The sequence below is a fragment of the Triturus cristatus genome, chromosome 4_2, assembly GCF_964204655.1.
Source record: "Triturus cristatus chromosome 4_2, aTriCri1.1, whole genome shotgun sequence".
Lineage (NCBI taxonomy): Eukaryota > Metazoa > Chordata > Amphibia > Caudata > Salamandridae > Triturus > Triturus cristatus.
In genome coordinates, this window is record NC_140586.1 from 386,801,812 (window position 1) to 386,819,119 (window position 17,308).

Sequence of the window (17,308 nt, forward strand, 5' to 3'; positions counted from 1 at the left end):
ACTCCCATGAGTAGAGGCTCTACTCAAACCCTATCTCTAACCCCTGGCAGCAGGAACCGCGAACCCAGCACACTCTGCACCAGCTGAGCCTGGCCTGTGCCGGAGTGAATAAAGACCCCGAGGACGACCCCACAGCGACTGTGACCCCGAATCCGGCACCCAAGGACCTCCCTCGATACTCCTGAAGAAGCCTGCAGCCTCAGAACAAGGTGCCCCCCCAAACGCGATCAACAGAGGGTGAGATTTCCCGACACCAAAAGGCACCCCTGCACGCGGCGCCCCACGGCCCCCTGTGCCCAAACCCGGGGAACCTACCTATCCTCCAACTACCCAACTTACCTCTCGAAGTGGTGGTGGCACCTGAAAAGTCCTCGTCCCCTGTTGTGCCCGTCTGTGTGCATGCACCCCCTGTTCCTGCACGGCAGGAACTTAACAGTCCATGTCACGTTAACAGTCCATGTCACGCAGGAATGGCCTTTGACATTCCAATTGCAGTGCCTTTTTGAAAGTCACCAACATGGGAACACCAAAGGACCAAACAATACAAAACCGTGGGTGGAGGGTCTAAGGGAAATGTTTAAAGACCGGCACGGATAAATTCCCCACAGCCATTAATACATCAACTGAGTTATCCTTGGGTCTGCCGAGCTTAGAAGAGATCTAAGGCGCAAGTAGTACAAGGATGGGACTCCTACTCAAACATGAGTGGAGTCCTTTTATAAGGACGGAATCCAATCACCCACCGAGGTGGCATGCTTCATTATCTGGGATCTCCTCTTGGTTGCAACTCCTAGTGCAAACAAGGGCTACAGCCCCTCACTGTGAGGGAGGAGCTCAGGGATGTTTTATAAATACTGATCAGTTTGTCGGATCTGCTAAGATCCACTTGATGTAAAGCATTGTGAGTATTTCGAATGATGGATGTAGTGCAAAGAAAGGTGATGTAAAACGTGATCTAAAATTGGCTACCAAGAGAAGTAAAGACATCCAGTGTGCTGGGGCATTCCTCATTACACCTGACAGGGAACCAATGCCTCCTTTTCAAATGGTGAAGAATATAACTGACCCATATGTGACAGTCACTCAGAGCACTAATTGAACCTACAGTCACACTTGTAATGACCCCCTTAATAAGCACACTTAGAGAACCCACACGTTTTTCATTGCAAACTTTTTAATATGTTTTATAAATATCATACACCTTGACCAACTCTTACTGACTGATCCCACCTTGGAATTTGTTGACTTGACTTGATGCTCACTCAAGCGGCTGCAGATCTTTACCATGTAACCCTAACAGGATAATCAGTTTTATCATTTATTTTCCTTTTTTCTTAACTATTGGAGGCCCGTTAGTGACAAACACTATAGTCTCTGTGTGTCTCTTCCTCTCTCTAAGCACTTTTAAGGAACTGCATACCCTTCTTTTCTTAGTTAACCATTTATTTTCTGTAATATGCAAAAAAAGGATTGGCTAAAGTTGTTTTAATCTCCTATGACAAAGGTATAAACGTAAGGAGTTGCCTTAACCTATATCATTGTGTCTGTGAAAAACAGTAACATCAATTGTTTCTGGCAAGAATGTGTTACTTTCACAAAGTAATCAAAAAGAGAATAATGTAAAATGTAAAATAAAATCACATTATGACTGAATGGAGTAAGCATAATTGACCACATTCAGTGATGGATATTAGACCTATAATAGGTCTTTCAATAGGATAAAACTGTCTTACCATTAACTACAAATCCAGGGATGTACAATGCACCACTCCCAGCCTTCCTGGTGCTCAATGAGTCATCAGTGTTTTTCCCATGGACACGGACCTTTAAGTTGTATCTGCCATCTCCATTGTAAGAATAAAAGAACTTGGAGTATATTCCATCATTCTTTGCAATATCAGCACCTGGAGCAAAATATGTTACAGTTAGGTAGTAAACAAGTTAACTGCCGAAGTGAGACAATATGCATCAGTGAATGTTTAGTTAATTAATTAATAATCAAGCAATATATGAAACCACAGAAACAACTAAATCGGTATTGCTGTAAAATTAGTCACTAAAAATATCTAATACAATTTACGTATGGAAAGGTGCAAAAACAAGTAATCTATCAAATGAAATTACATACTTTGATAAAGGAAAGAAAATACACAAAACACAATAGTCCAAAATAAATACCTACAACATTAATGATATGCAATAATGTATATGACTGGTATGCTTTATTAGATGCATGACTCGGTGATGCATTGCAAAATGTTAGACACTATTTATCCAAATAGAAAAAGGAATATGCTACTTACCAGTATGCATCTGTTCTTGGCATGTAGATCTGCAGATCTACACACTTTTGCATAGATCGCCATCTGGTGTTGGGCCCGGGTGTTTGCAGTTTGTTTTTCCTCTTGGAAAGTCTTTGGAAGTCACGAGGTCGGTGACTCCTCCCTTGGTTCGTATTGCGCATGGGCTTCGGCTCCATCCTCAGATTATTTTAGCCAACAGGGAAAGATGGAGCGTAGTAATAACAGTGAAGAAACCCATGTGTGTTGTATCTAAATAAGATAGACTGGAACAGATACAGGTAGCCGGGGAGGCGGGTGGGCGTGTGTAGATCTGCAGCTCTACATGCCAAGAACAGATGCATACTGGTAAGTAGCATATTCCGTTCGAGGCATATGAGCTGCAGATTACACACTTTTGCATAGACTATATAGCAGTTCCCAACCTTAGCGGCGACCACCGGTATCTGTTGCAGTGGTTTGAAATAGTGTTTTTAGTACAGCCTGGCCCACACTAGCTTGTTGCTTGGTTTGCACATCTACACAGTAATGTTTAGTGAAAGTGTGCGGTGTTGACCATGTAGCTGCCTTGCAGATATCATCTAATGGGATGTTACCTAGAAAAGCCATAGAAGCCCGTATCTTTCTTGTAGAGTGGGCTTTAGGGGGAACAGATAGCGTGCGTTTTGCTTTGTGGTAGCAAATCTGTATGCATTTTACAATCCACCTAGCTATCCCTGATTTAGAGATGGGGTTGCCTTTATGAGGTGGAGAGAAAGAGACAAACAGTTGCTTTGTGTTTCTGAAAGTGTGTTCTCTGGATATAGTAAAGCAAGGCCCTTTTAACATCCAGTGTGTGTAGAGCCCTTTCTGCAACAGTTTGAGGTTGCGAGAAAAAAAACGGTAATTCTACTGATTGGTTTAGATGAAAGGGGGAAATGACTTTGGGTAGGAATTTTGGGTTGGTACGGAGAACAACCTTGTTCGGGTGCATTTGGAGAAAAGGTTCTTGTATAGTAAGTGCTTGTATCTCACTGACCCTTCTAGGGGAAGTGATGGCTACAAGGAAAGCTGTCTTCCATGTGAGAAATTGCAGTTCACATTTATGCAAAGGTTCGAAAGAAGGGCCCATTTGCCTTGTGAGAACTATATTTAAGTTCCACAAAGGTGAGGGTGGCACTCTGGGGGGAATTATTCGTTTGAGGCCTTCCATGAAGGCTTTAATGGCAGGCACTCTGAAAAGTGATAGGTGCTGTCTGTTTTGTAGGTAAGCGGCAATTGCTGCGAGGTGTAGCCGAATGGATGTATATGCTAGGTTACACCTTTGTAGATGGAGTAAGTAGCATATGATGTGCTGTATAGATGCGTCTAGAGGGTTGATTGTGTTGTTATGGCAATAAACAACAAATCTTTTCCACTTGGCAGCGTAGCAGGCTCTAGTGGTAGGGCGTCTAGCTTCTCTGAGTTCATAGAGTCGGGGGGAAGGTTAAGGTATCCGAATTCTAGGATCTCAGGAGCCAGATCGCAAGGTTGAGCTGAGCTGGGTCCGGGTGTCTGATCTCTCCATGGTTCTGGGTTAGGAGGCATGGTGAGAGGTGTAACTTTTGGTGTGGCACTACCGAGAGTTCCAGCAGCGTGGTGTACCACGGTTGTCTGGCCCATGTTGGAGCTACTAGAATTAGTGTGAGGGAGTTCTGTTGTAGCTTTCGCACCACTAATGGAATTAGTGGGAGAGGTGGAAAGGCGTACGCAAATTTGCCTGACCAGTTCAACCATATCGCATTGCCTTTGGACAATGGGTGTGAGTATCTGGCGGCGAAGCTTGGGCATTTTTTGTTTTCGTGGGTGGCGAATAGGTCTATCTGTGGATGCCCCCACATCTGAAAGAACGGGTGAAGAACCTGCGGGTGAAGTTCCCACTCGTGGACCTGCGTCTTGTCTGCTGAGCAGATCTGCCATGGTGTTTTGGACTCCTGGGACATGCTGGGCTAGGAGAAAGATTTTGTGTGGAAATGCCCATCTCCATATGCTCTGTGCTAGTTGAGAGAGCTGTGGAGAGTGTGTGCCGCCTTGTTTTTGGATGTAGTACATGGCGGTCATGTTGTCTGTGCAGATAAGGACTGCCTTGCCTAGAATCTGTGTGTGAAAGGATTTTAGGGCTAGAAAGATTGCCAGAAACTCCAGATGATTGATGTGGAGTAACTTTTGTTGCGGCGTCCACATGCCCTGCACTGTGAGGTGTAGTAGATGAGCTCCCCAGCTGGAGAGCGATGCGTCTGTTGTCAGGATTATTTGTGGAACCGGGTCCAGGAACGGTCGACCTCTGGAAAGATTTGTGGTGTTCCACCACTGCAGAGAGCGATGGGTGTGACTGTCTACCAACACCAGATCTGTCAGTTGCCCCTGGGCCTGGTTCCATTGACGCGCTAAGCACTCTTGGAGTGGACGCATCTGGAGTCTTGCATGAGGCACTATGAAAATGCAAGAGGCCATCATCCCTATCAGTTGCATAAACACTCTTGCTGGGAGGGAGTGTTGAAGTATGAATTTTTGTCGCAAGGCCTGAATGCTTGCAATCCTGCATGGATTGGGGTAGGCTATGGCTTTTGAGGTGTCTATGGTGGCACCGAGGTATTGCTTTATGTGGGATGGTGTTAACTGGGACTTTTGGCTGGTTCACCGTGAAGCCTAGTTGGTGAAGTAGTTGGATTGTAGTGGCGGTGTGGTGTACACATTGGTTGTAGGACGCGGCTTTTATCAGCCAGTCGTCCAGATATGGGAAGACGTGAATGTGCTGTCTTCTGAGATGTGCCGTCACTACCGCTCGGCACTTGGTGAATACCCGTGGTGCTGTTGTGACCCCGAATGGGAGCACCTTGAACTGGTAGTGTTGCCCGTCCACTACGAATCTGAGGTACTTTCTGTGGGCATGGTGTACCGGAATGTGAAAGTATGCGTCTTTCAAGTCCAGTGTGGTGAGAAAGTCGTTCTGGGAGAGGAGCGGAAGTACCTGCTGAAGTGTTACCATGTGAAAATGGTCCGAATGTATGTATGTGTTAAGAGGCCGGAGATCTAAGATAGGTCGTAGTGTCTCGTCTCTTTTTGGTATCAGAAAATATAGGGAGTAGACCCCTACATTTTGCTGATCGGGGGGACCTGTTCTATTGCGTGTTTTTGTAGGAGGGAGATTACCTCCTGTTTTAGTAACGTGGAATGTTCTTGTGACATTGGGCGTTGCCTGGGTGGAATGTTGCGGGGGGTAGATGTGAGTTCTAGGCAGTACCCTGAACGAATAATTTGGGTCACCCATTTGTCTGATGTGATGGACTCCCAGACGTGAAGGAAATTTTGTAGTCTGCCCCCGACCGCAGTGGGATGGTCTGGAGGGAGCAGGGGAAAGTCATTGGGTAGGCGGTGTGGCAGAGCGGGCGGTATTTGTTTTGCCTCTGCCTTTATTGTTATTGCCTCTATAGCCGTCTCTTTGATAACCCCTTGTGAAGGTGGACTGAGGAGGGGATTTGTAGGACGTGGATGCGCTATCTGAGGAGTAGCCTCTGCCCGTGCCCCAAAAGGAAGAGCGGTGAAAGGAGCGCCTAGATTTCGCCGTATCTGTGTCTTTCTTCATCTTCTCAAGGGCCTCATCTACCTTTGGACCGAATAAATGTTTTTGATCAAATGGATGGTTTAATATGGAGGCTTGTACCTCAGGTTTAAAGCCTGAAACTCTCAGCCAAGCGTGGCGACGGAGGAGGACACTAGTGTTAATGGCCCTGGAGGCTGTGTCTGCTGCATCTAAGGCACAGCGTATAGAGGTATTAGTTATGGTCTTACCCTCTTGAATTAATTCATTGGCCCTATTTTTTTATTTTTCTGGTAGATGGTGCATGATGGTTTCTAGTTCATCATAATGCGCTCTGTCGTATCTGGCCAATAGCGTTTGAGTGCTGGCGATACGCCATATATTGGCTGCCTGTAACGCAGTGCGTTTTCCTGATGCGTCCAGGAGCTTTGACTCCTTGTCAGGCGGTGGTGCTTCGCCTGACGCCTGACGCCTGACGCCTGGGAAGTTGATCTCTTCCTTGCAGTGGATACCACTAGGAAATCTAGTGGTGCTGGCCCTTTGATGTAGGCAGGATCTGTAGGGGCAGCTTTATACTTTTTCTCTATGTGTGGGTTTAGGACCCTAGCCCTGACTGGGTCTTTAAAAGCCTCTGGTGCATGTTTTATTACCCCTTTGAGCATAGGTAGTATAGCAGTAGACCTATGTGCAGTATCAAAGGTGTCTAGGAGGAAATCTTCCTCTACTGGGTCAGTGTGTAGCTCTACCCCGTGATAATGTGCCGCCCTCTGAAGTAGGTGGTGAAAACCTAATGAGTCTTCTGGTGGAGATGGCCTGGATGGATAAAGGTCCTCTTGTGGGACATCTGGAATGTCTGGATTATTACAATCATCCCATGGGTCTGGGGATCCTGTAGGGGTGGGGTCTTGTGGCACATGTGCTGGGTCGTAGTATGGGTCCCCCTGATCATCATGGTCTGGAGACGGGTCGGAGAGCGATGAGGCAGGGGTGTAGAAGGTGGAGGGGGCGGAGGTGGAGAGGGTGGAGGAGGTGGAGGAGGTGGGGAAGGCACTCTGAAAGGGGAGGTAGCACAGTCCTTCCTCTTTGGAGGTGGAGGTGGAGCTGGTTTGTCCAAATGTCTCTTTTTAGAAGACAGTGCCAAATGTCCAGTTTTTGGATCCTTGGTAAGTGTCTTTTGCAAAGGATCCGGTGTAAATAGTTCTTGCGACACTGGTTGTTCGGTCTGCGCCGAAGTTTTCGGAGCCGATGGCTTTTTAGGCTTGTCTGTGCCGTGCTTTTCTGGAACCTTAGATTTTTTGTTTGGTGCCGAGACAGGCTTCGGCGCGGGAGTGTCGGTGCCGAGGGCCTTATGATGTTTGGTCGTCACCGAGAGGCTGGGTTTCGACACCGAGGGCTTTGGTGCGGAGCTCGGTGTCGAGGTAGAGGCCGATCTCTTCTTCGGTGCCGAAGGGTGTTTTTCGGCACCGCTGGCAGGCTGGCTCGAGCCTGAGCCGCCGGAAGGCTTATTAGGCTTCTTCACCGGGCCCGAAGGTGGGGTGTTCGAAGCAGTGTCTTTGGTCTTGCCTAGGCCCGGAGGCGAAGGCGTGACCGAAGCCTTTTTGGGTGTCGGCGCGGAAGTGGGAGGGGGTATTTTACTCACGACCCTCTGCGCCGGGGTGATGTCCTCCACATCCGAGTCGTCGGCTTCGGAAGCACTGACTAGGTCTTCTTCGGTGTCCCGGAGCTTCGACGTCGTCCCTGAAGATGTCGACTGGAACGGAAGTCGAGGAGTGCGCCATTTTTCTTCTGGCCCTTCGATCTCGAATAGTCTTTTTGGATCTAAAAGACTTGCAGGCGGGACAGTCTCGAGCCTCGTGTTCAGGGGGGAGGCAGAGGTTGCACACCTCATGAAGATCGATGTGGGGGAATTTGGACCCACATCGAGGGCACTTCTTGAATGGAGTTCTGTCCATCAGCCGGGACCGGAGCCTGGATAGGCCCGAAGGCTGCCGTCGATGACTGGAATCGAAGGTGTGTCGAAGAAGAAGGTGATTGAGGAGATCAGGATCTGAACAATACCGCGGAGAGCGAGGATTCCGCTTCGATCGTCGACCTGGAATGTTCGGAACCGGAGCGCGAAGTATTACATCTGAGCCCGATGGCAGAAAAAAACAATCTGAGGATGAAGCCAAAGCCCATGCGCAATACGAACCAAGGGAGGAGTCACCGACCTCGTGACTTCCAAAGACTTTCCAAGAGGAAAAACAAACTGCAAACATCCGGGCCCAACACCAGATGGCGATCTATGCAAAAGTGTGTAATCTGCAGCTCATATGCCTCGAACATCTAATTTTGCCAACCTCTTCTTCTTTAGACTGTTGAGAACGCAAAGCACCTGTGTTACTTGATATTAATGCAAAGTAAACTGCCCTCAAGGATGCCAAATATGTATAATAATTGGTCATATGATGCAAATATTAAAGTTTCCTAGAAATTAAGAAGATTCTATGTAAGAGTGGATGTTTGTTAAATTAAATGGCGGGGTCTGGATGCTAATACTCACTACAGTAGCCTAGACCCAGGTGTGGCTAGTACAGGTAAGAGTGGCGGGCCTGGGGAGGGGAGGGGGAAAGTCGACAGACGACGGAATAGGTAAAATAAAATAAATAAATAAATAAAACCGATGCAGCGAGCGCAAGGTAAGCATTTTTATTTATTGACTTTATTTTACCCATCCCGCAGTCTGTTGACTTCCCCCCAGCCCCCGCAGTGTTCCACTGATCTTACCTGTGATGGTCGCGGCTGCCTAGATCAACAGTGCAAAAGTATTGTTAAGCTTATATAGAACACTCGTGTTCAGCGGCTGCCCTTCCTAGCCTTTAGTGTGAGCGAAACGTGATCTTTCACTAAGAGCCTTTTCAGTGGGGACTTTTAAGCAGGAGGAGACATCTACAGTTCCAAAATCAAAATCGAAACAAAATGTTCACTGTGGGCAGGTCGCACGAGTAGCAGATGACCACATCACCATTATGGTAAAAATTTCAGTGTAGGTATGAGTGACATTTCAACGACTATGAGTGACACTTTCTCGCAAGCAAAACAAGCAATTAAGATGAGGGAAACATATACATATCATAAATTACACCCATTTGAAAATCAGATCCTGGGCGTCAGCTTCTGTTATGTTTCTTTACGTAACATACATGGTTTGCTGAGCTCTGTTCAAAAGCAAGTCTTAACATTACCCTGTTTAATGCATGTGTAATCTTTCCCTTTGTCTTTAAGCTTGCCACAGTGCCATTCAAGACAGGCCAAAATTGGTTTTGTATACACATGCCATGCTTAATTTGCAAACAAATAGGAAACATAAGCAAGTAGCTTAAACTTTTTCTTAGGAGCCCTTGACTCATGCTGCCGAATGTAGGGGTTCATGAATACCAAGTATTATGAATTTTGATTCCACGTCATGCTTCTTTCTGCGATCAACTTACACTTCCTATCTTCTTATTTCACTCCCGTAGGTCATTTTTAATTCCTGCTATCTTCACTTGTCACTGTTCCCTTATCTTCCTCTGCCTTCTTGTTGCTACTTTCTGTAATTCTCTCCTGATCTGGACCATAATGTGGTGGAAGAAAAATAACTCTCTTGCCCCTAAAATGAATTCCCTCCACACCAACCACCTGCGTAAATTAAGCACGGTATACGGGACAAAGAGGAGTCACAAGAGGTGGAAGGCCTCCTCCACTGGTACCCTGCCCAGTTCTGCAGCCACTTTCAGCAGCTGCCACTGCTGCCGCACAGAGATGAGCTGCCTCAGCCTAACTAAAGGACAGATGGAGCTGTTGGCTGGCCGAGGGTGTGAAGTAAAACTAACGTCGGCAGACAGCAGCATGCACCCTGAGCATTTTGAGCAAGGCAAGCACACACTTGATCTCATCATGCTGGCAGCCTCAAGCCTGCAGCCATGATGCCCAGGGAACAACTTTACAACAGGCACTGGTTGCAGACTGCTGATCGTGCGCTGCCATGACTGCAGGGCACAGTCTCACTTACTTGGAGGCCACGAGTCACCGGGGGCGGGAGCCCCCGTCAACTGATCGCAGCCATTGGCTGCGGGCAGCCAAGCCGACGCCAGGTGAGTCCCTACGAAGAAGCGCAGTTGTCGGATGCCCTCCCCCTCCAGTGCACAATGGAGGGGGTGCTCGTTCATTCACCTCAGCAGCAGTTAAAGGGCCGCTGCACGATCACATCCCCTTCCAAATAAGGTATGCACAGCAATACTGGGACATCTGGTCAGAATACAAAATAAAACAAATCAGAACAGACCGGTGCAAGCACAAAGAGTAGCTAAAACACTCATGAAGGCTGAATGAAAAGAACTGCACTGACGACACGTGTGTGTGTGTTTGTGTGTGTGGGCTAAATACTGCACTTGAAGAACAAAAGAGGGGAGCGAAGGGGCCCCACTCCTCCCTGCTGTGCTAGGCAGTCACTTCGCACCTACTCACACACAGGGACCCTTTACTCTGCACTGTACCCTGGAAAATCCACATGTGGCCATTAATTCATCACATCAACGCAATCTAACAGAAGTCTATGAGGAGTCTGAGACTCGGGTGACCCTGGTGAGGTTGACACCAGCATTACCTGCATTCACAGGGTTTGTTTACCACCCAGCCGGGCTGTCAGCCTCCTCAGAGTCCAGTCCTGCAACATCACTACCTCTCAATTAGGGGGTGGGGCATTGACGGTCATCATTTTAATTTTACTGCAGTCACGTGGCAGTTCGAGGTGCAGTGCTGCCATGGAAACACCAGAGGCAGCAAGGCAGGGATCTCCTTCTTATTGCTACATTGTAGCAGCCAGATGCTGTACTTGCTCAGCCAGCCGAGCCTGCGGGAGCAGTGTGCATGCACCACGACATGCTTCCAGCCACACCAGATTTAGTTAAGCATAGTATTTATGCAGGCATGAAATTAGGAGGCAGTGCTAATGGTTTTGACAGCTGAGGCGCTATGCCTATAATGCATGACAATGTATTTCAGTGAGGTGATGCGATCTGCATACTGAAATACGTTAGTCTAACACCTGACGTTAGTCTAACACCTGATGCGTGGTACTTGGCAGGACTGTCTTTCGGTGACGGATTGTCCTGCCCAAGGCAAATCATGCTTAACACAAGGGTGTCAAAATTATTTTGCACAAGTATGCAGAGGTGGGTGTGGCAGATGAGCTGAAAGAAGAGGTTTTAACTTGCAACTGTGAGGAACGGAGATGCAGAATGAGACACCACACCTCTGTGACCTTACTCCAAGGGCGGGAACATGAGGGCATGAGATCAGCCACTATAAGAGGAAAAAAATAGAAACAAAACGGTATTTCCCGTCTCAGCCAAAGACCAAAGTTCTAGAAACAAACACCAACTCCTCAAGTGTGGTATGGTCATCCAAGAGACAAGGGTTGCAGCGCTCACAGTCTCTGTGGCATCAGTCTATGTGGAGGACAGGTTACAATTTGACTTGACCCCGGACCTCATGCAACCAGACCTAGATCTTTGCCTATGGCAAATAAGATCAATTGTCAGACATCTGTGTTTTAGCACCTCCATTCATCAAAATGAACGAAGAACAACAATTACATTTTTTGTCACCGACGATGGCTGTGGCACCCTTCTAAGCTACAATACCACAAAGGTATGTTCGCTCAAAGCATTAACACCAGAGAGGTTAATGCCATTGTCAATGACTTTCAAAACCTCTTTGTGGGATTAGGGCATTTGGAAGGGAAGTCAGACAAACTCCACATAAATGAAACTATCAAGCCAGTTGCCCTAAAACATAGAAGAGTCTTTTTTCACCTGCAGACGAGAGTAGAAAATGAACTGGAGTATCTTGAACAGTTAGGAGAAATTGAGAAAGTTATAGGGCCTACACAGTGAGTTTCCCCAATGGTGTCAACCAGGACCGGCTTTAGGGGGGTGCGATTAGTGCGGCTGCACTGGACGCTGACCTGGAAGGAGGGGGGGATGCTGTGTTTAGCAATACATTAAGATTTAAAAGCACCTGATGCAGAGTTCCTTGTGCATCCAGTTTTTAGGCAGAAATAAAAAAGTCAAGATAACCCTTGTGATTTATGTTCCTGCTAGAGACATAGATCAGAGTTTTGTCTAATGGCAGTTTTAAATCACCATAAAGAAGCACAGAGGGTTAATATGCTTACTGCAAAGAAGAGATCTGTACTTTATGTGAATAGCTGATTGGATTAGTAAAGCCATACGGGCTCTTTACAACAAATGAAATGCATATGAGAGAGGAGCAATGGAGAGATGAGGGGTTCTTTTGCAGGGCCATAGTGAGGGCATCTTAAGAGATGGTCATGGGCTGCGGGTATAGGGGGTGATGGGGTCGGATGCCAAAAAAGATTGTCGCACCAGGAGCCACCAGCGCTAAAGCAGACCCTGGGATTAACCATACAAATATTTATAGACATGAGGTTACCCAACATGGCGACCTGCATGGAATGACATATTACGCCTATCCATTCCGATATACACTCATGATACACAAGGACAGTTGATACATGACAACATTCTCCAGTGTACCTTCATTCGCCAAAGTCTTTCAAAATGCAATCCATGAAACCTTGAAGGGACTGGTGGGAGTCATAAATCTGAGACATTCTCACCCATGCCCAATCACTAGAAGAACACAACAAACAACTACACAACACCGTCCAGCGACTCTGAAAGGCAGGGTTAAGCACCACAGAGACAAGTGTGAGTTTCAAAAAAGGAGCATCAAATTCTTTGTCTATGTATTCTCTGAAAAAAAATCAGTGTAGACCCTAAGAAATTTGAGAACACCTAATGAGGACTAGCGCCCAAGTCAGCCACAGAAATCAGGAGCTTCCTCAGCATGGTAAACTACTGTGGCTGTTTCATTCCAATGCATAGACCTGGCAAAAAGAACACAAAGACGCTTTCAGAGACATTAAAGTGGCTATCATTAAGACACCATTTTGACGCTATAGTAAACATGGAAGTAGTTGTAGTTGCCAGCCCTTTTGGAATTGGGGCCGTTCTTTTCCAGGAGCAAGTAAGAAAAAATTGAAGTATATTGCATTTGCCAGCAGTGCGCTCATGTACACTTACAGAGCACTTTCATCTCTACCTCTTTGGGAGATATTTTACAGTGATAACTGACCACAAACTATTTGTGCCTAATTTTAAGGGAATTTTGCCATTGAAAAGTGGGCCCTCCAACTTCAAAACTACATTCTTTACACCAAATACAGACAGACCATGTAGATTACTTCTCCAGACATCCAATGGGAAGACATCAGCACAAATGCTGCCTCAGAACATTTTGTGTGAATAATCTCTCAGGGTACTGAGAGAGATTGATTGAGTCACCAGCAAGGACACTTGGAAGGCATTTCTCCAAGGCCATAAGGCGAGGGACAAGGACACTTGCAGACTCTAGCAGTTATGGGAAGTCAGGAATACACTTCAACTAAGGGCAATGGCATGCTTCTGAGAGGGGACTACACCATATTCCCAAAAGTGAGCAAGCCTGCACAATTTCACCAGCTCACAAAGGGCATAAATGTATTGGAAAACCAAAATCTCTGCTGTGAGAGGTGGTGTGGTTCCCGCTCATGATAAAGGTTACAGACTCCATGATCGTGGCTTGTCTCCTCTGTCAAGTGGCAGAAACACAAAACTCCCCAGCACCTGTCATCACTAAAGAGATATGCAAAGAACCATGTACAAGGGCGAGTGTGAGATCTGTGGCCTACTGGACGGACAATAACATTTTGTTTTGATGGACACATGCTCCAAATATACAGCATGAGATGACAGAGGAATCCATGGCATTTGAATAAATCAAAGCTAAACTTGAAAGATGGACTGCCCTTCTGTTGGCAAGACTTCAAGGAGTGTTTCAGATAGAAAATCACAAAATTACTCCTCAATGCCCGCAGGCAAACAGGGAAGTAGCACGGTTCAGGTGCACCTTTATCAAAGCAATGCACACCACTGTGGATAGGGGGGATACAATCTAGTGGAAGTCACACAATTTCATAGATGTCTACAGAAACACACCACATAGTGCAGATGACCATGACTAGGCAACCCAGAGAAGAAGAGCTTTTAGGTCCAGACATACACATTGGAGATTAAGTGCTGGTCATAAATCGACATCCAGGTAGTAAATTCAGGTTGCCATATGAGAAAAGACCCTGGGTAGTGAGTGACATCAAAAGGAGCCATAATCTCAATTAAGGTGCTGACACAGTCACTCAAAGCATGTCCATTCTAAAAAGTGGTGCTCTCAAGCAGCGAGGATAGCTCCATGGGGCTGGTGGAAAAAGAAGGCGACTAGCAGTGGCATGAAAGTGAACATATAACAACTCAATCACCCAGGGAGTGTAGTGACATTCATGAAGAGGCACATATGGCATCAGGAAGAGACCTCAAGGGCAGAGTTGAAATGGGATTTAGCAAAGCCAGCAGTCTAAGTATGCCCTTTCAGATGATCTGAGACAATCCCTGAAGATGAAGGATTTTGTACAATATTAAGAGACCTGAGTGATTTTGTGGGATACTCCTGTTATTTTGAGTGCTTGACATGTTTTTAGTAAGGAATGTGGTTTACCACTCTGCACTACGTGAGGTGTGAATGTGTGGGTGTGGTGATGTGCACACACGTCAGCAGGTTAATAAAAGGGACCTGCGCAGGCATTGTACCAGAATCCAATACCCCCATAGTTGCTTCATCTGAGTCTATTCTCCATGTGCTGTTCCACCACACAACCCTAGCTCAAACAGAATAGCATTTAAAGATAGGCGTATTGTCGATACTAAATATTAACGTAAGCCATCATATACTTTGACAAGCAACCTCTCATTTGCTCAGTAACTGCGACAAAATGTCCCAACCCACTCTGCTGAACACCTTGCCTGACCCTATTAAAGTTAGCCTCAGCACAGTAGCATAATTAATGGCTGTAAAAGTTAAGTCAAAATGTATAATGACAAGGAGGCAACTTATTTTGTACCAGAGCAGCAAATGCCACTGTACAGTTTTAGAAATGCTTCAATGTGTGTGTAACAATTTTGTGGTTTGGTATGCAAGGAAATTTTACTTGTCTTTTCTATTCTCTTGGAGAATTTTAAAATGTTAGCTTGCAACCATGATTCTTCGGGAGACACAGATCTCATTATCAATACAACCGTTGAGCATTGTTATGGGGAAATACATTGTAAAAACTAGCGTCCACAGAGATTTTCCCCAAACTGAGCTCCTGTTCTTCAAACATAGGGTCTAATTTAGAGTGTGGTGGACAGGGTATTCAGTTGCAACAGTGACAGAGTACCGTAGCTGACAAACTCTTGGTCCACTCTCCATATTTTGAGTTTGGCAGACCGACAGAAGTAAGCAGACAGTGTTAAATTTACTTCATCAGAATAAAACTTCCTTTAACATCTTAAGGAAATTAAAGCGGTCAAGAGGAAGGCCATCCAACCATCCACCCTATTCAGAGAAACTTACACAAAAGGCCTGACTCACAAACTGCACTTTGCACAAGGGCGGCTTCTCCACTAAAACTGAGAAGCGTCACCCCACTGCTCTGAGAGCAGGAGAAAGGAAAAATAAATGATTATAACCCTGTTATTATAATTTTATTGCTCACTACGGGGCTAGGTTAGGCAGGGCTGGGGTCACAGGAGGAGGAGAGGATTGCACTCCTTAAGTGTGCATGATTGTTTGGCCCACCCTTTTGGGCCGGTCAAACAGTCATGCACAACTTGCATGTTCCCCACCAGGATGCATTACATAGCCTGGTAAGGACATGCCCAGACTCCCACTCCCCGTCTGAGCGCCCGACACACGGCACTCAACCAATCAAACACTGCATTGCAGCGTTGATTAGGTTAGGGAAGGGTCCCTGTATGCTTCCTGCTTTGGCTGAAGCTGAGGAGAAGGCGGCGTGAGAAGGGACCAAAGCAGAGGAGAGACAGCAGCCGGTAAATGGTAAGCAGTTTTTTTTGTCTGTCCGTCTGCCCCCATCCCGCCACCCCCATTGTCTGCCAGCTGCCACTGACTTTGTTGTATGTTTTGTAGTACTACATATGCATTACAAAACTTACTACAAAGTACTATTCAAAAATGTAACTTTTGTAGTTAGCTGGGAACCTCTTGTATTTACAATATGTGTTCAACATACAAATGGGGAGCACTTTGAGAAGAAGTTCTACAGGTCCAGCAAAATAGGGTTAAAATGCTAGAACTGCTATAGTTCTAATGTATATTCAAGCCATCCATGCTCAGACATAAGTTGAAATTTAGTTGTTTCCAAACTGTTAGGGGCAAACTATGAATTTATTAATGTAATCATAATAGGCCTGATTCACAAACGTAACTTACACTTTTGACTAAGTTTATTTCTTTTCAGTATATACAAACTGCTCTTTTTTAGTAACTTTTTGTAGTAAGTCCTACCTCAATTATTTTCTATGTGAGGATTTTTCTGTATCAGTGGTTTGCCATTTGTATTGCTGGACTACAAAAGTGTAAGTTCTAAAAAAGAGCAATTTGTGAATACCGAAAAGTAATAAACTTAGTAATAAACTTGCTCCAGTCAAAAGAAGAGGAAGATAAGCCAGCACACACTGGTCAATTAGAAGGCAGCAAATAGGAGCGACTGTGAAGTCAACAAATGTTTAACAATGGGTGATTGAAAGCTCTTTGTTGTATACAATATCTCTTGCACGTGAGAGTGCATGCAGTGCCACAGGCAAGGACTAAAAATGAGGGGGGGGGAAACTGACATTTGCTACCCTGTCTTTAACAACCTGCAAACAAAGCAAAATTGTTTATTGGCTTTAATGTACATTGAACATTTCAGAACGTGTAGCCTAACTAACTCTTGCAATTATTAGAGAAACATTCTTTCCATTCTGTCAATTTATTTTGGTAACAGGACATTAAACTTGGTGTAGCTTTCTACAAGACAATACTTTAGCCAACAGGTATTTATGGCATCTCAGCTATAGTACAAATGATGCTTAATGTTTGCAGCCAACTATTATAAGAGTCATGTACATACCTCTGTGTAAATGTACGCTTCTAAGTAAAAGGTTGATATATTTTAGTAAGAATTTCTGAGATAGATTATTTGAAGCATTTCATGCCTCATATTACTAATGCCAAAATATACATTTTCCTGTATAAAGGAAATGTTCCACATTGCAATCATTTAGAGGAGGCTATAGGATATTTGTTTTTAATTGAAGTTGTTTGTTTTGAATTAGGTCTCTTTCAGTTTTAGTTCGACATCAGTATTTGCTCTTTAAAGAGAGACAGAGTTAAACTGAACCATGTTGCTCTTGTCAAGAATTCCTGTCATGCGAGGGGAGGAAAACGGTAACCAGCGAAAACGGACTACATCTCCCAGGATGCTTAG

General features: G+C 45.5%; 1 protein-coding gene across 1 annotated transcript in view; it reads right to left on the minus strand.

The window, feature by feature from the left end:
* The window catches only part of LOC146833929 (calcium-activated chloride channel regulator 1-like), a 205,094-nt gene that overhangs the window by 46,161 nt on the left and 141,625 nt on the right, over positions 1-17,308 (minus strand). The window contains exon 12 of the mRNA XM_085601848.1: positions 1,734-1,904. Within this exon, the coding sequence (XP_085457974.1) occupies positions 1,734-1,904 (171 nt within the window). The remainder of the gene's footprint in view (positions 1-1,733; positions 1,905-17,308) is intronic.